Source organism: Urocitellus parryii, chromosome 7 (genome assembly GCF_045843805.1).
Source record: "Urocitellus parryii isolate mUroPar1 chromosome 7, mUroPar1.hap1, whole genome shotgun sequence".
NCBI lineage: Eukaryota > Metazoa > Chordata > Mammalia > Rodentia > Sciuridae > Urocitellus > Urocitellus parryii.
In genome coordinates, this window is record NC_135537.1 from 160627608 (window position 1) to 160647137 (window position 19530).

Consider the following 19530-nt stretch of genomic DNA (forward strand, 5'->3'; position numbering starts at 1 on the left):
AAGATCCTGGGTTCCACCCCAGGGAAAGAAAAAGAAAACTTACCTCTTTGTCAAAGTTTGCTTTGGTGAACTCTAATGAGTTCAGGAGTGCATTAGTAGCAGCTAGCTTCACATTATTACTAGGCTCTTCTTTCCTCATCCCCTGGATTATGGCAGTCAGAATCTCATTGGATTTATCCTGTAGCTGCTCTGGGTCCTGAAAAAGGCAAAGAAATGCAATGAACATAATAACAAACTCATGACTGATCAGCAGTCCTTTTAACTGTAAAATTCACGAGTTAATTATCATTATTTTGTGATATTGTCCAAGCATACTATTGCAAAGTAACCATAAAATATCCAAGAGAACTAGTAGTCCAAAATTTGAACAGAAACATATTAATCTCATCAATTTTGTCTCTGATTTCTTAGCATAATGCCTATGGGCATAAGTTAACATTAGCTTTTTCTCCTTTTGTATAATGTATTTCACCTGTACCAAATAGTTTCAGAATAGCTGAGGGCCAAAGATCAATACCTTAGTATAATACAACTAGGTATATCTAACTCCAAGTCAAGTGCTGTGAGTTTGCTACATGAAGCCTACATAAAACAGTTACCAAGAGTAGTAACCTCATGTTAGCACACTGGCACACGCTGTAATCCCAATAGCTTGGGAAGCTGAGGCAAGAAAATCAAAAGCTCAAAACCAGCCTCAGCAACTTGGCTAGGCCCTGAGCAACTTAGTCCCTGTCTCAAAAAAAAAAAAAAAAAAAAAAAGGAAAAAAAAAACTGGCTGGGCGTGATGGCACATGCCTGTGACCCCAGCAGCTCAGGAGGCTGAGGCAGGAGAACTGCGAATTCAAAGCCAGCCTCAGCATCATCCAGGCGCCAAGCAACTCAGTGAGACCCTGACTCTAAATAAAATACAAAACAGGACTGGGGATGTGGCTCAGTGGCTGAGTGCCCCTGAGTTCAATCCCTGGTACCAATTTAAAGGGCTAGGGATGTGATTCAGTGGTTAAGGACCCTTTTCAATCCCTGGTACAAAATAAAAAAGAGTGGTAACCTCCAGGGGCAATAATAATCGAAGGAGGGCTGCGGCTGCAACTGAAGTACTGTGCTACGACCCCAACTGTATAAAGAACTGACAAAACTTTCTGCAATTTAGTAAATGGAAAAGCACTCAGGAATTCATGGGACATTGAGGATCTCAATTCAGGGATGCTCCAGATAAGAATAACCTCAGGGTGTAGGTCAGTGGTACAGTACTTGCCTAGCATGCTCAAGTGTTTAGATTTAATCCCCAGCTCTGCAAAATGAAAAAAAAGGGGAAAAAAAACCAGTTTCTCCAAACATATGGATTTCAATTTTAAGTTTATTATTACTTTTGTTTGTTTTACAATGCTAGAAATAGAATCCAGAGCATTGCTCATGCTAGGCAAATGTGCCACCATGGAGTTACATCCCTGGTCATGTTTTGAATTTGTGAATCTCAAGTTTCTTTACTCAGTGCATGATTAGAACTATGAGGATAGATCTAAATTAGCAAATAGTTCTACTTCAAAACATTGCAGCAGCATGGTTTTCTTTATGATTTGATAAGCTAATCCTAACATCATGCAAGTCATAGCAAGAGAGAATCAGAGATACAAATATTAAATACACCAGGCAAGCACTTACTATATCTTGGCAAATATACCCAATAGCTTCCAATGTTGACTCTTTCATGTGCTCTGTGCTGTTGGGGTTTGTGACATTGGCGACCAGCTGAGGAATGAGTTCTGGCCATTGGTTTACTGGGATCTCTGCACAAGCAATACCAGCTACACACTGTGAGGCAGAGCTAGGCCGGTAAGTTTCTGTGCCCAAAGTCTGTAAAACCTGGAAAACAGGGGACAAAATTTGTCAATTTGTAATAACTTCAGCATATTTGCCTACCACCACACCCCTTATATCATTGTCTCTTAAGTTCTGCCAACAAAACAAAGCCCAAATCATGCAAGCCTCAATACGAACACCTTTAAAAATCAATATTCCCCAGAGCCTAAAAGCAAAACCAACCATCCCCTGCTGTGAATTAGACTTCTCCAAAACCACACACCTCAATCAACACAGCAGAAAACTTCTAACACTGTCTCTCCTAACCACTAGTTAAGTGGGAACCAGGTATGGTGACCTATGCCTGTAACTTCAGCTAGTACATGGAGGCTGAAGCAGGAGGATGGCAAGTTTGAGAGCAGCCTGGGCAACTTAATGAAACCTTGTCAAGGAAATGAAAGGGAGGGGGGGAAGAGCAAGGGATAAAATTCATTTTCCTGGGGATGAGGATATATCTTGGTAGCAGAATGATTACCTAACACATGCAAGGCCCTGGGTTTGATCCTCAAGACAGAAATGACACAAATCTTCCATGCTCCTTGATGGTGATATAAGGGAAGAATGCTCACAGCCTTGTTGTGGAAAGAAATGTGAGGCTTTAGAATGACTCCCTATGGGACATCCAGGTGGGTCTGATTCACAGGAGGACACTGTCTAAAACCTGCCTCAAGGAAAAGATCCTACTTATAGGTGACATGTGAAATAAACCTCCTTCTTTCTAACAGCCCAGCACTCTGAGTGATTTAAAGAGAAAGGCCTTGGTTAAGCAATATCACTGAATATGGAAACAAAAGTTCCTGATGCTACAAAACCTAAAAATGAATTCTTATTTTTAAAAAGATTCATTCTGTTTGCCCAAGAATGGTTCTCTCTACTACCAAAGGATTCCAAGAACTAGCCAGATATGCCAACAAGATTCACTTGTCATTAAATATTTCTCATTGGAAGTGTTAATCACTCAAGCATTTATGTAATGGGTGAAGTCACAGGTTAGGCTAAAGGATGAAGCCACAATTGACCCAGTGTTAATCATTACCATGATCAGCTAAATTCAGTCAATGAAGGCACTAAGAATCCCCAGTCCACTCAAAGTCAAACAGTTAACTGTTCCTGGCATGAACACAGGACAAAGAATAGCTACCAGATATTCAGGCCAGCTCTGCTGACTGGCTCAGGTCACTTAGTACCCTGCTTTGTAATTATCAGCTAATAATGAACTCCCCACCTTTCACTTTTACACAGTATATCACCATCCCTGACTGCCCTCACCCCCAACAGTTTTACCCAGTAATAAACTAATTTTAACAAAATTTTGTTCTCTAGGCACAGCAGAATGGACAAAAACTATGTTAAAAACACAATGTAGTGAGGGGGAAAAAATGAACTGAATTGCTAAATGGTATTTTTAAAGGACTAAAGTCCATAGTAATTTATTTATTTATTTATTTTTGCTGGGGTAGATTGGCTGACAAAAATTGTATATATTAATGCGATACCACCTGAAGCTTCAATATACAGATATACTATAGAAAGTTCCAATCAGGGTAAACATAACATTCCTTAAACCTTCGTCATTTGTGGTAAAAAAATATTCAAAATCCTTTCTTGTAACTTTTTAAAAATATACCATTATCTATAGAAAATTTACTGTGTAACAGCACCCCAGAACTATTTCTCTGATCTAGCAATAATTTCGTACTCACTTAAGCAATCTTTCTCTCTCCTTGCCTCCCCATGCCAGGGTGTCTTTATACTATGCTGAATCCCATTCACACCTCTCTACATATATGGAGCACATTGAATCCCATTCACCTTATCTCTTCTTCTTTTTTTAAAAATATTTTTTAGTTGTAGATGAACATGATCTTTATTTTTATGTGGTGCTGATGATTGAACCCAGTGCCTCACGTGTGCAAGGCAAGCATTCTACCACTAAGCCATAATCCCAGACCTATCTCTTCTTTAAAATTGCTTTTAGAAGACCCTTAGTTAATACTTCTTGAAGTAACTTAGAGGCTAGAGATGTCCAATTTCTGAGTACAAAAACATTTTTTCCCCTTTAAACTAGGAGTGATGCTATAGCAAATGAGACCAGCCTAGACGCCTAGACAACACAGAAACCCCATCTCTCCCCACTTTAAAAAGTCCACCAACACTAAGAATAATCATTAGATATACTATGAAAAAGGCCAAGTTAATGGCTTCTTTTTTTTTTTTGGGGGGGGCCACAGACACATAGAATCTCACTATGTTGCCAAGGTTGGCCTTGAACTTGTGAACTCAAGCAATCCAGCTGGGTCTCAGTCTTCCAAGTAGCTGGAATTATAGGTGTACACCACCACACCCAGCTCATGCTAATTTCTTCTCAGGCATCAGAGTTCAACCATGCCAATACTGATTATTACGCAATTTAAAAAAAATTTTAGCATTGCTGGATCCGGTGGCTACAATTCCAATGACTCAGGAGGCTGAAGCAGGAGGATCCCAAGCTCAAGGACAACCTCTACAATTTACTGAGCAATAAATTCAACAACAACAACAATTATTATTATTCAATAAAAAAGTAAAGAAAATAAAGAACCAGAAATGTTGCTCAATGGTTGAGCCCCTAGGTTCAATCCCTAGTACCAAAAAAGAAGTGTCAAGAGCAATGTGCCAATAAATTCAATTTCAGTTCCAATATGTTTGTGCGTGTACACACACACTTTGAAGAAATGAGAAATCTAATGGGCACAATGAGCATCAAAGTTTTCAGTGATGAGCCATGCGTGGTGGCACAAGCCTGTAGTCCCAGCTACTCAGGAGGCTGAGGCAGGAGTTTCAGGGCAGCCTGGGCAATATAGGGAAACACCATCACAAAGAGGAAAAAAATTTTTTTTGATGGAGTATGCTTCCCTTATGTCAACTGGCCGAAGGGAGTGTTGTTACACAAGCAGACCCAGTGTGAATTGAAACAGCTTTACATATTCCAAAAAAAGATTAAAAGACAGCTTTCCTAACTGCAAGACTGCAAAAAGAAGCATATTACAAAGAGAAGTAGTTGCCTTAAGGGACACTAATTTGCCTAAAGCTACTTACCATGTAGAACTAAGATATAGTAATATGGTGTATAACCATGACCTGCCCACTGGTTTCTCCTCAAAATGACTGCACAAATGTTTAACTTAATCTCCTTTGGGCCTTATCCACATAACACAGGTCACTAAAGAGCTTCATTAAGACAACCAACCAACCAACCTACCCCAAACCTATCTTTGTATTCTACATCCCATACTTTAGATAGAATTATGAATCTCTAATTCAACAAGAAAGTCAAAAGAACGTTATGATGCAAAGCAACAAAGGATACTCCATTTTCCTCAAAATTCTTCATCTCACTCTTGAAAAAAGTCAAGTATTTAAGTTTTTCACAATTTGCTAAGTAGATAAAAGCATCCATCATTAATGTCATACTCATTCTGCAAACTCTTTGGGCTTGAAAGGCCCAAGAAATCATTTAATTCTTCTGATTCCACACAATGCCAAGCTTAAACCAGCAAAGAATGAGAACTATCTACAGCAGAAGTTCAACAAGAGCTAGATGCTGGTTGACTATGAAAGAATCACATAGGATGACAGTTAAAAAAAAAAAAAACTTTTATTCTAGGCCCTACAAACCAAAATATCTGAAGAGCTTAGAAATTCACACACCCACACCCCTTTTTGGGGTGTGCTGTTGAGGATCAAACCCAATGCCACGATAGCCATGTGGTCTGTGCTCTACCATTGAGCTACATCCCCAGAGATGGAGATATACATGCAAATTATGTAAGTGATTCTGATATAGCATCCATTCATATACTACTCCAATTCAAAGAGATCCAATTAAAACTCTCCAAACTATTGCAGGCTACCTCAGTCATTTGATACTGAATCCCAATCCATCAGACAAACTGAATTGAAAGACATTAAAACCAAATACAACTTTCACCTTCAGGTAGAGTTTAGAACCCACAAATGTCACACTGTCAAGCTCCGTCCCAAGCAAATGACAAAAGAACAAAGATGTTTCTTATTCCCTAGACAGTATGACCAAAATGAGGTGCAATTTACTTACATAGTTCTTGACTTCCCGTCGTGCATTAGCATCAATAGCAAGCCACCTCTGCTGATACTGTGCCTTGATATCTGGATCTTTTGATGTCAAAGAGTTCTTGATTTGTAGACCAGCTGCAACTCTGGCAACCTGACTGTTCCCTGGATTTGCCAGCACTCTGGACAGTTCCACAAGAAAAGTGGGCTGTTAAGAAAAAATGCATTTGTAAATGAAAATTTCTTAGAAATTTCAAACAACTCTGGATAGTTTATAGAGCACCAAACCATGGGGGATCAGGACTGGGGATAAGACCAGTCAATTTTCCAGGACATCATGTTCAATTATCTTAGAAAATGCCAAATTTGTAATCCAAAACTGGGCATGGTAGCATATTCCTATAGTTCTAGCACTCAGAGGCAGGCTCCTTTGAGTCCAGAATTTAAAAACCAACCTGGGTAACACCGCAAGACCACGTATCAAAAACAAACTATAAATGTCATTGAGTATGTGATGAAGTTCCCATCTTCTGCAGCCTCACACTTATTAAGATTCCCCATTAAGATCATCTTTCCAAATTTTCACATTAGTACTCAATACTCAAATAATATTTGTTGAAGGGTACAAAAGTAAAATTCTTTTTCCAAATTTAAAAGACCTTAGCCCCCCAAAAATGATACTGAGGGCAGCTTTTGATCTCATGGAAGCAAGTAATCTTTGATAAGAGGGAAATTCTTGTAGATAAGAATTTCTAGTCTCCAACACAAGACTTAGGAGCCTAGCTCTGAGGAACAATGAAAAAAGCCGAGTTATAAGGCAAAATGCTAATGAATATTTATAATTAGGAAATAACTAAAAAGATAGAAATGGCAAGGCAAGTTGTTGCAACAAAAATGATCTTATATATGAGATAGGCAACAGTTAATGTACTAAGGCTCCTACACACTTTAGACTTGTCTACTAAATATAATAGATCCCTGAAAAGCATACTCAATCTTTTGTAACACACAGGTCCCCAAAGCCACCCCTTGTTTAAAAATTTTCACACCAAAAAAGCCCTATCCAAAGAGGAAAGTCAATAGAAGCCAAAAGCAGATACAATTTCTTACTGCTAACAAATTCTAAAAGCACAGGAGAGAAAGTAATTCCTCCCAAGTTTATTAACTATGTACCATTAAAGAATTTAAAGAATAAAAGGCTTTTTGCAAATTAGTAAAAGCAGAAACAGGAACATACTCTTAATGGAGTTTATCAGCCTATAGGAGCAGGAAAATTTATTCTAGACAAAGGATAAAAAGGTTAGTAAAAGCTAGCACACATAAGTATGGAAAATAATCATTCAAAGGCAGTTTGTATGAAATAAGCCCTGTCACCTTGTTGTCTTTGACATTATTGTACCAGGATATAGCAAAAGAACACATTTGGTTACAGTGTTCTTCAGACTTACTACCTATTAAAAAGACTTGAAGTATCATCCACCCTTCCCTGTGCTCCCCATCCCCCCCAACAAGGGAGGGACACCAAAGAGAAACATTTCTGGCAGCAGGCTATTTTAACCAATCCACCCCACTTTTTTAAACAAAGGTCCAGGCCTTAGCGAAATTATTTCCTTTTTTCTTGGTGCCCCTTAAATTTGAAAACATGAGAGGCAGGAACTTTCCTCTGGGATTTCATCAGAAAATAGGCCTGATCTCAAGGATGAGCCTGTCCGTTGTCTGGATGCAGATCCCTAGTGATCAAATCTCTACCCACCTAACTTCAAATATATATTTATCTATGTATGTGTATGTATATCTCAGAAGAGTAATAACCAGGCAGCAAAGGGAAAAATGTTACTGAGAATTGGTTGAGAGGCAGTCGGGTGCCAGGCCTGGCCATAAGCACAGACCAAGAGAGATAGGAAAGGGTAGAACTCTGGGAAGTAGGTGGAGAGAGCCACAGGGGCCAAGGGACAGGAAGGAGAAGCCGGCCTCAGCCAGCACCCGGCAAGCAGGCGGGCCCGGAGCTTCCACATGGCCCCTAGGCCCGGCTCCCCCACCCCCACCCTTGCTGAACACGCAGCGCCGTGCAACCTAACTTCCCTTCCCTCCCTCTTTCCTCTCCCGCTGCACCGCCGCCCTCAGTCCGCACGGTGATTGGGCAACAGTCACCCCGGCGCGGTACGCCATTGGCCAGCCCCGGGGCCCGGGGCGGGACACACCCACCGGCTTCCCGATGGCGGGGTTAGGTTGGACCGGGCGCGGGGGGGGGAGGGGGACGGGATGGGGCGGGGTGGGTTCCCGAGGCCTGGGCCTCCGGGAGGGCGGGAAGGCCCGCTCTCAGGGATGGGGACGCGGCGGGATGGGGCGCGGCGGGACGGACGCACCAGGTTTTCTACAGCCGCTCGCTCCAGGAACTTCTGCGCCGCTTCCAGCTCCAGCCGATCTGGTGGGAGGAAAGTGGGAACCGGAGCAGGGTCAGAGGGGCCGTGCTCCCCTCCCCCACCCCAATCACCTCAGCCCGACCCCCAGCCCCCGCGTCCTACCCGGAGATACGGTCTTCTCGAGGATGGTGATCAGCTCCATAGCGGTGGTGGCGGCGGCGACTCCTCCTAAGACGACGGTCCGGGCTCTCGGGCGGCGGCTCCAACTGGGGATGGGGGTTGGGGGTCGGGTGGGAAGGGAGGGTGGGGTGGGGGGCGGGGGTCACCACAAGCCCATTCACCGGCTCCCTCTGGGCAGGCGCTCTAGCTCTCCTTCCTCCCCTCTTTTCTTCCTTCCGCCCTCCTAATGTGCTGCTGGCGGCGGCGGCAGCTGCTCCTCTGGCGGCGGGGGAGGGACCCCGGGGGCAGCTCAGAGCGCGGCTGGTGCTCGGGTGGCGGAGGGAGAAAGAAGGAAGGGAGGCAGTAAGTGAGCGGCGGCTCTCGGGGAGGGAGAGAGAGAGGGAGGGAGGGAGGAAGGCGGAGGGATATTGGGCTGAACCTCTCCGCGGCGGCACCGCGCTCCACGTCGATTGGCTGCCACTGTGGCCACGCGGAATCCCCAATTGGCCAGGCGTTCTTCGTTGAAGGGCCGCCCTGCGCCCATTCGTCCGCAGGTTTTAGGGTCCGGGTTGGCTGGGCGGGCAGCGGGATGGGGCACGCGGATTGGCCGAGGAGAGGGAAGTCGGGGTGGGGCAGGTGAGAACCGGCTACTGATTGGATTGACTTGGTCAAGGCCTTAAGCTCAGACAGGCTGAGCGCGGGCAGAAGGGTGGGCTGAAGGCGAGTCTTGGAGTCCTTGTGATTGGCTGGGATACTAGACGTTGATAGGACAGGGTGCCCGGGAGAACTGGGGAGAGGAGTTTGGGGTCCGGGCGCGGAAAGGCGGGAGGCGCCCCGCCGTTTTAGGAGCGCGGAGCACGATGGGACGCCTCCAGGAAGGGGTGGAGCTGACCGCGGACCGCTCGGACTGCGGTCCGGAAAGTGCAGTCACTCCGAGGGGCGTGATGAGCAAGGGTTTCGCGGGCCTGAGCAGGGAGGGGGGGACCGTTAAAGTTCCGTACTGCGTCCACATGAAGCTGCTTTAATAGCTAGATCTACTTGTTATTAAACTCTTGGCTGGAAAGGATTTTGAAGACCATGTTGTTCAACTTCCAAAGCGCGGACGTGGAAATTGAAGTCCAGAGAGGGTATGGAACTTGTATAAGGTCGCACCGTGGGTTAGTAATAGTAACTTGGTCTGGACTGGACTCCAGCGTTCCTAACTACTCCTTGGCCTTTCACGACGCTTTCCCTCCAAGGAGGCCCCTTAGACCTGTTTGTAGGTTTTGAGACCTATGCTTTTATAATCTCACTTAGCGGTGGGCTTAGATTTCCGTCTGTAGTTACCAGGTACTTGACAGAATAGAAATGTTTCTGCCCTTCAGAGGTGCCCCTACGAAGGCATAACCTTGATCCAGAATGAATGTGTTTACAGTCATAAAGGATCGGGGTTCTTGGTCTTTTTTAGTCTTAGGAACTCATGAAGATCTTTTCTTAGCAAAATTCCTGTTAAAAAAAAAAAGTGCTGTTTCTTGACTTCCCCTGACATTGGTAGGTGGGCTCCAGGTTAAGAATTTCCTGAATTGATCGGGAGTTTGCATTTAATACCAGCGACTGGGGCGGAGGCAGAAAGATTACAAGTTTTAGGCCAACCTGGAAATGTAGACTTTGTCTCAGAAAAGGCTGGGGATGTAGCTTAGTGGTAGAACACCTGCCTAACATGCACAAGGCGCTGGATTCCATCCCCAGCACAGCAAAAAAGAAGAAAAGTTACATTTCACTATGTTGATTCAAGGTGAATTGGATGTAGCTGATTTATAGAGCTCTTCACTATATAGCTTGAGCTTTGAAATTATTGCTCTACATTGCCACACTGGGAAAACTTTCAAGTCAGTCTTTGCTGACTTGAAAAAAAAATTAGGAAAGCTTGGCCATTTATCTTTGATTTTTGAAAGAAGAAGTGATCTTTCTCTGCTAGCAATTTCTTTGCAGTTCTGAGGTTAGAAGCATAGAGAGGTCATTCCTCACACCATATTGTGACTAGTTATTTCCTGTGGCTTCACCGTTCCCTCACCCCAGCCTTGAACACTGTCTACTAATGGTGAGAGAAGCCCTGTGTGTGTAACTTTGCAATTAATTGATGAAGATTTGGGTGTCATCCATGAAAATTTTGAATTGTCCTTCCATGGATTACCCACACTACAGATGATCTACCTACACCTTTGCTTCTTAGTCAAGTTTTTCCTGCCCTTCAGCAGTTTGCCAGACCACTTTCTCTACCTCAAAACCAGTCATGACACTGGTAGGTGAGGGCAAATTCATTCATTTGCTAGTTTATTCATTAATTTTAGCAGTGCTACAGATTGAACCCAGACCTTGTGCATGCTAGGCAAGTGCTACATCCCCGGCCTCAAAATGGATTATTTATTTATTGGGGTATCAAGATTGAACTCAGGGGCACTCACCCATTAAGCCACATCACCAACCCTATTTTGTATTATTTGGAGACAGGGTTTCACTGAGTTGCTTAATGCCTCGCTTTCTTGAGGCTGGCTTTGAACTCACAGTCCTGCCTCAGGCTCTCGAGCCACTGGGATTGCAGGTGTGCACCACTATGCCCCACTCAAATGGATTTTTAAAGTAACTGAAATAAAATCCTGGGAAAATAAAAGTTTAGCAGTAAAGTTCTGGTCAACCATTAGACCCTGGGCTTGGGGTTGTAGCTCTGTGGTAGAGCATTTGCCCAGCATGCCCCTGGATTCCATTCCCAGCACTAAAACAAAATGTTTTAATCTAAGGTTACTAATGGTGCTGTTAGTCAAAAGTACTCCCATGCTACTGCATTCAGCAAGTGTTGCTGAGGCACCCATAGCATGAGTGTTGTGCTCAGACTCCAGAAACTTGCTTCCTGTGTTCATTTCCTAGCTTTACAGACTCTTAGCCTGTGTAACTTTTAATGTAAAATGGGGGTAATAATTGTACTTTCCTCATAAAGCTTTTGGGAGATCCTAAGTGAGTTAGTACATGTTATATAGGAACAGTGCCCTAAAAATATTATATATGCATTGGCTGTTATCTGTTTAGAAAATTTTATGCTAAGTTAGTACTTTTGGGTCTTTATCCTGTTAAGGAAGATAGATTTTAATCATTTAACCTCTCAAATGTGAAGTGAAAATGACACGGCCAATAAATAACCAGTTGGGACTCAAGGCAAGCATACCCAAAGAAGGGAAGAATTGGGCTAGGGTTGTGGCTCAGTGGTAGAGTACTTGCCTAGCATGTGTGAGGCACTGCGTTCAATTCTCAGCACCACATATAAATAAATAAATGAAATAAAGGTCCATCAGCAACTAAAAAAAATTAAAAAAAAAAAAGAATGAAGGAATCGCATGTACAGAGGCTCTGTGGTGGGAAGGAATTGGGGGTTACAAGGAACAGCAAGACCAATATCCCCAAAACACAAGATAACAAAGGACTGAGGGAACTAGAATATTGAGTAGGGAAACCTTGCATACCATGCAAGCAGTTTTTTCTGTATCCTAAGAGCAAAGAGGAGCTATTGAAGTGTTTTAAGAAGGATAGTGGTTGCAGTGTGGGATTGGATGGAATGAGATAAGCAGATGCAGGGAACCGGGTTAGGAGGTCATTAATATAATCCAGATAAGAGTTGGTACTTGTGAAAAGGAAAACTGTAGCAGGAATGATGGAAACAAAGGAGTACCAAAAGTTATTAACTTGGTGATTGGAAGAAAGAGTTGTCACTATATCTATAGATTTCTGGCTTGCACTGTGGAAGGGATACTGATGCCACTTTGCAGTGTATCCCAAGTGGGAGGAATTGGACCTTCCTCCATGATTAATAGGACAGGGTAGGGTACATGGGGCTTCGTGTTGCATTTCTTGGACTATGTATGGATTGCAAAATGCATTTCATTTTGACAGGTTTTTCTCTGTAACTTTTTGTATGTCAGAAGTATTCATGACCAATGCTAGGGCTGAAGTTCAGAAAGTATTGTGTTCACCCACAAATAAAAAAATATTTTTAAAAATTCATGACCAAAACTTTTTTTGTTTCGTTTTTTATTTTGTATTTGTTCTTTTTAGATACACATGACAATATAGTGTATTTTGACATATAATACATACAGGAAGTATAACTTCCCATTCTTGTGGTTATACATGATGTGAAGTTACACTGGTCCTGTATTCATATAAGAACATAGGAAAGTTATAACCAATTCATTCTACTGTCTTTCCTGTTCCCATCCCCCCTCCCTTCTCTTCATTCCCCCTTATCTAATCCACAGAACTGTTATTCTTCCCTCCCTCATCCCTTATTGTGTGTTAGCATCCACATATCAGTACATTTGGCCTTTAGTTTTTTTGGAGTTGGGACCAAAACATGTTTAATTTTAAAAATGAATGAATTCTGACATCAAGAGAGAAGATTGGGTTTCAGTCTTAGATACTTCTGTTTGATCCAAAACAAAGTACCTAACCTTTCAGATCTATAAAATGGGAGAGCCAGGTGTGGTGGCACACACTTTTAATCCCAGTGGCTATAGAAGCTGAGACAGGAAGATTGCAAGTTCAAGGTCAGCCTCAGCAATTTAGCAAGGCGCCAAGCAACCTAGGGAGAACCTGTCTCAAAATAAAATACAAAAAGGGCTGAGGATGTAGCACAGTGATAAAGCACCTTTGGGTTAAATCTTCAGTACCTAAAAAAGTTAAACGGAATGGGAGAATCTGCCTGAGTTGGAAAGCTTGCATCCAAACAAAAGCTTCCCAGTGTACATGTGTGGCTAAGCAGTGGATAAGATTGCTACAGCTTTCCCTCCCAGTTACCCTGATGATACACAGCAAAGCCAGCTGACAGGAAGTTGTTCAATCTTGGCCTCACTGGCCTTGAGGGAGAATGAAGCTGAATGTGACATCCTAAAGACTGAGTGCCCACCAGTTTAGTATGGGGCAAACTCAGTTGCTGTTTCCACTTAACAATTCTTCCAAGAAATTTAGGAAAGCAAGAGCATTCACTGAAAAGCAGCAAGACTTAACTACTTCATCTTCATTCCCAGGAGCTGAGAGACTTGTTATCTTAAAACTCTTCTCTAGGGCTGGGGTTGTAGTTAAGTAGTAGCACGTGTGAGGCCATGAGTTCCATCCTCAGCACCACATATATTTTTTCCAAACATTAATTTGGGAGTAGTGGTGGTGCCTATAATCCCAGCTACTGAAGAGGCTGAGGCAGGGGCAGGAGGATCACTAGTTCCAGGCCATCCTGGGCAATTTAGCAAGACCCTAGCTTAAAGTTTTAAAAAGGCCCTGTGGATGAGCTGGGTGTAATAGTGCACACCTATAATCCTAGCAACTCAGGAGGCTGAGGCAGGAGGATTGCTGGCTCAAAGATAGCCTCAGCAACTTGTTGAGACTGTCTCAAAATAAGCAAAATAAAAAGGGTAGGTGATTTAGCTCAGGGTGAAGTGCTCCTGGGTTCAATCTCCAATACCAAAAATATTTCTTTGAAAAAGGATGTAGCTTAGTGGTAAAGCTCTTGTCTAGCATGCGTAAGGCCTGGGTTCAATCTCCAGCACCAACAAACAAAACCCTCCAAATATAATGGGAAAAAAATCAACCTTATATGCTGTTGAATATCATCTAATCATATAAAAATGTTCACAATAAATGGCTGTGTACAAAAAGGCAAATTATAATATTGTGGGTATATGTATGAAAAATCCATCATCTGTAATCTTAAAATGAGTGCTTGGGGGCTAGGGATATAGCTTAGTTGGCAGAGTGTTTGCCTTGCATGCACAAGGCCCTTGGTTCAATCCCCAGCACACACACACAAAATCTTTAAAATACACTTGACTGGTAGATCCAATATAGCTCAGTTAAAAAAAAAAAAAACTTAAGGAAAAAAAAATGCAGGGCACGGTGGCCCATGCCTGTGATCCTAGACAGGAGGATCACAAGTTCAAAGCCACTCTCAGCAACTTAGTGAGGCCCTAAGCAACTTAATGGGACCCTGTCTTAAAATAAAAATGGGGGGCTGGAGTTGTAGCTCAATGGTAGAGCGCTTACCTTGTATGTGTGAGGGATTGGGTTTGATCCTCAGTACCAAAATAAGTAGGGCTGGGGTTGTAGCTCTGTGGTAGAGCACTTGTCCAGCTTGTTCAAGGCACTGGGTTCGATTCTCTACACCACATATAGATAAGTAAATGAAATAAATGTCCATGGACAATTAATAAAAAATATTTTAAAAAAAATAAGTAAGTGGGGCTGGGGATGTGGCTCAAGTGGTAGCGCGCTCTCCTGGCATGCGTGCGGCCCGGGTTCGATCCTCAGCACCACATACGAAGATGTTGTATCCGCTGAGAACTGAAAAATAAATATTAAAATTCTCTCTCTCTCTTTAAAAAAAAATAAGTAAATAAAATAAAGGTATTTTGTCCATCTGAAACTAAAAAATATTTAAAACTAAAAGGACTAGGGATGTGGTGCTGTGGTTAAGCACTTGTGGGTTTAATCCCCAGTAAACCCTCCTCCCCCCTACAAAAAAAGCTTGCCTGGCAGGTGGGTGTGGATCAGTGGTAATGTGCTTGCCTAGCATGCACCACACCCTGGGCTTTTATCTCTGGCTCTGGAGAGGGAAAAACAAACAAACTTGCAGATTGCAGTGATTTTACTATCAAAGAAGCATGTGTTATATCTGTGTATCTATGAACAGGAAAAAGACTAGGAATATCTAAATCAAATGTAATAATGGTTTTCTCTGGATGGTAGGATTATAGGGTGTTTTTTTTTTAAAATATTTTTAGTTATAGATGGACCCAGTACCTTTATTTTGTTTATTTATTTATTTTTTTCATTGTGGTCCTGGGGATTGAACCCAGTGCTTCATGCATTCTAGGCAAGTACTTAACCACTAAGCCACAACCCCAGCCCTAAGAATTGTAGGTATTTTTAAAAATTCCCTGTATTGTTGAGAGCCACAGCAGAATCGGAATGGCCCCTGGCATTTTGCCAGAAGGAATGGTTGAGAGGTGACCCAGCCACCCATTAAGACGATGATAATTAAGTTGAGCTGTGTATAATTGCTGTGACTGGACGATACTGGATTGAAACAGGCTGTGTATTCAGTTGTATAAGGACTCCTGCTGTCCAGCAATAAGGTGGCTCCTGCTTCCTCAGAGGCTCTCCTGCTACTTTTGAGTTCTCCCGGAGTTCCTGTTGAGTTCTGGTTGAGCTCTTGTGGGGATTCCTGGAGAGTTTGCGTTGGTTGGTGAAGTCGGGGAGAGAGTTCCGGTTGGTGTGTGGTGTTCCTGGAAGGGCCACGTGGGTGGCGTTAGCGGGAGTTCAGGCAATAAAGGAGTTCCTGTTTGAACCTACAAGTTCCTCCTGGCGCTCGGTTATTTTGTGCCCAGCCAGACTGTGGCACTGTATATTACATTTTTTCTGCACCCAGGTATTTTTTAATTTTTTTAGTGCTAGGGATTGAACTCAGGACCTCATGCATGCAAGGAAAGTGCTGTGTCATCGAACTATGTCACCAGACCTCATAATGCAATGTTTAAATGGTACCAAAAAGACTGAGAATGAAAGATACAAATGTTTATTCAGTGAAAAATGAGAGTGGGACAGACATGGTAGGCACAAGATACAACCTTTGTTCTTTTTTTTTTTTTAATATTTATTTTTTATTTCTCGGCGGACACAACATCTTTGTTTGTATGAACATCTTTGTTTGTATGTGGTGCTGAGGATCGAACCCGGGCCGCACGCATGCCAGGCGAGCGCGCTACCGCTTGAGCCACATCCCCAGCCCAATTTTTTTTTTTAATATTTATTTTTTTAGTTGTAGTTGGACACAACACCTTTATTTCCCTTGTTTATTTTTTTATGTGGTGGTGAGGATCGAACCCAGGGTCTCGCACGTGCGAGGTGAGCGCTCTACCACTGAGCCACAACCGCAGCACCACAACCTTTGTTCTTTTTTAAGCCTCTGAGATGCCAAGTTGTTTATTGCTATAAAATACTCTGGGGGCTGAGGTTGTAGTTTAGCAGTACATTGGGTGCCTATCATGTGAAGTGCCTTGGTTTCTATTGCCAGCACCAAAAAAAAAAAAGAAAGAAAAAGAAAAAGACTAAATACCAAAAGACAAGATGGAGATGGCAAGACCTCCTTGTGCCACTGGTCATACTTGTCCCTTAGATTCTCTCAGTCTGGTTGTAAGGGTAAAATTTCTAAGCTGATTCTAAACTGCAAAGCCTGAGTTAAAGTGTAAAAGACCGGGCATTGTAAAGTTTCCAAGCTGCAGGGCTTGGGTTAAAAAGTGAAAGACTAGGTATTGTTAAAATTCCTCTGCTACCCCCAGAACCTGTAATCCCTGTAGCTGTTAGGACAATACCCGAACTGCCCAGTAAATATTTCCACTGATTCCCTGGTTGTTTAATAGCTAAGGGTTCTGAGTAGCTCGGCTCGTAGGCATCCAGGCCCCAAAACCAATCAGTTTGAATGTGTACCCCGCTTAGGAGTGACCAATCACCCCTGCCCAGACTGTTCCCGCCAATGAATGTACTAATCATGTCTCAGAGTTGTTCAATTTTCCCGCGCCTCATGATGATTTGTTCTGATGTATACAAAGCCCCCCTCCCTTCACCCTCTCCAAAAAGTGTACTTAAGCTCTGCTTGACCTCTGCTCTGGGCTCTGGGCTGCTCTATCTTCCTGAGTGAGCCTGGAACCTCAGCATGCTGAATTAATAAATCCCCTTTGCCAATTGCATGAAGCCAGTCTCTTGTGTGGTCTCTTCCTCCAACGCTTCGCCGGACCCTTACATTAAACACCCTTAAATTCTGTAGACTAGAGGACCCCTCTGGAAACACTAACCAGCCCAAGAGGAAGTACCTATGGATACTGTTTTAGTTTTCTAGAGCTGTTAACAATCTCCCAAAAATGTGTGGCTTAAAATAATAGAATTCTCTCACAATTCTGAGGAAAGAAGTCTGAAATAAAGGTGTCAACAGGTCTGTCATCTCTCTAGAGGAGGTGAAGGCATTCTTTGCCTTGCCTGTTCCAGATTTTGGTGGCTGCAGGTATGCTTTGTCTTCTGATTGCATTATCCAACTGCCTTCCAGTTCACAATTTTCTCCTCTCTTTACCTTCTATAAGGACAGTGTTAGGTCCAGGTATGGTGGCGCACACCTGTAATCCCAGCAGCTTGGGAGGCTGAGGCAGGAGGATTGTAAATTCAAAGCCAGCCTCAGCAACAGCAAGGTGCTAAGCAACTCTGAGACCCTGTTTCTAAATAAAATACAAAATAGGGCTGGGGATGTGGCTCAGTGGTTGAGTGCCCCTGAGTTCAATCCCCAGTACTTGGGGGGAGAAAAAGAAAAAGACACTGTTGGACTGGGGATATAGCTTAATGATAGAGCACTTTGCTAATATGCACAAATCCCTGGTTGCTGGGTCAATTGCCAGGAATGCACAGATACATGGAAGATACTTTGTTATCAAATTTAGGGCCCATTCAGATGCTCATCTAGAAGGGCCTCATCTAAAGATCCTTAATTAGGTTTGCAAAGAATCTTTGTCCAAATAAGATCACATGCACAGGTAATGGGGTTTAGGATGGATATGTTTGAGAGGTTACCATTCAACCTACTTCAGATACAAAAAACTGAGAATTCCAAATAAAAGCTCACTATACAAATGCTCACTCACTGAAAAGCTTTGCTTTACACAGAACTTCGAGTCAATTTTAGTGCTTACTACTTACTGTGTACAGTCAAAGACTAGTGCTAAGTGGTTAAGAAAATCTGTAACATGAAGAACAAAGTCCATATAAATAAGAAAGAAGGAAATGGGAGAAAATAGAAGCAGTTCAGAGGACAGAACAAAACAAAAAATAATTTTATTTTTTGAAATATGTTTTAGTTGGACCCAATACCTTTATTTATTTATTTATTTTTTTAAAGAGAGAGTGAGAGAGGAGAGAGAGAGAGAATTTTTTAAAAATATTTATTTTTTAGTTCTCGGCGGACACAACATCTTTTTTTTTTTTTTTTTTTTAATGTGTTAAACACACTATTATTGCCCATTGAATGTTCTTGAGGACCTTGTCAAAAATCAATCACTATAAATATGTAGGTTTACTGCTTAACTCTCATTTCTATTCCTTTGATCTACATATTAGTCAAGGCTAGCATTTATTTATTACTATATCTTGTCAAATGTTTAGAAATTATGATGTATGAGCACTACAACTTCATTGTTCTTTTTCAGTTGTTTTGGCTTTTCAAGATCCTTTACCCTTAAATATACAGTTTTGGACTAGCTACACCATTTCTATAAAAAAGATAAGGGCATTTATAATTTTGAGGGGAATTGTATTGAATTTGGAGAGTAATGTTATCCTACCAATATTAAGTCTTCTCATCCAAGGACCCAGGAAAATTTTTGACTTATTTAGGTCTTCTTTAATTTCTTCCAACAACATTTCAGAGTTTCAGTGTACCAGTCTTACATTTCCTTGGTTAAATTTATTTCTAAGAATTTTGATCTTTCTTACAATAATTATTGTAAATTGATTTTTTAAATTTCCACCGAGATTGTTCATTACTTATAGATAGGAATGTGATTTATTTTTGTGTATTGGTTTCTTATCCTGCAACATTGCTAAATACATATTAACTCTAGTAGTTTTTTTTTCAGATTCTTTGTTTCTGTAGATATAAAATTATTTCATGCAAATAAACATAGTTTACTTCTACATTTCCAATCTGTATGTCATTTATTTCTTTTCCTCATCTAATTATTTATTAAGCAATTGTTTCTTGCTAAACTATTTCTTCCTTCAGTTCTGACTTTGCCTCACATATTTTGAATGGTGTATATAGATGCATGATATTTATAATTCATCTTGTTTTTATAATTCATCTTTTTTTCTGATGAACTGACAATTTATCATCATAGGATGCCCTTCTTTTTCTCTTGTAACAATTTTTTTTATTAATGCTATTTTGTCTGATAATCAGATAGCCATACTAACTCTATTTTAATTACTGTTTTATGAAATATTTTCCTCTCATTTTACT

The 19530-nt window shown here is 41.8% G+C and overlaps 1 protein-coding gene across 1 annotated transcript in view; it reads right to left on the bottom strand.

Annotated features, from left to right (window-relative positions):
- Positions 1-8846, bottom strand: part of Kpnb1 (karyopherin subunit beta 1) — a 31362-nt gene extending 22516 nt beyond the window's left edge. Inside the window, exons 1-5 of the mRNA XM_026386752.2 lie at positions 8457-8846; positions 8298-8356; positions 5957-6139; positions 1663-1863; positions 44-196 (exon numbers count right to left, since the gene is read on the bottom strand). Coding sequence (XP_026242537.1) covers positions 44-196; positions 1663-1863; positions 5957-6139; positions 8298-8356; positions 8457-8496 — 636 coding nt within the window. The 5' untranslated portion in view covers positions 8497-8846. The remainder of the gene's footprint in view (positions 1-43; positions 197-1662; positions 1864-5956; positions 6140-8297; positions 8357-8456) is intronic.
- Positions 8847-19530: the final 10684 nt, after the last annotated feature.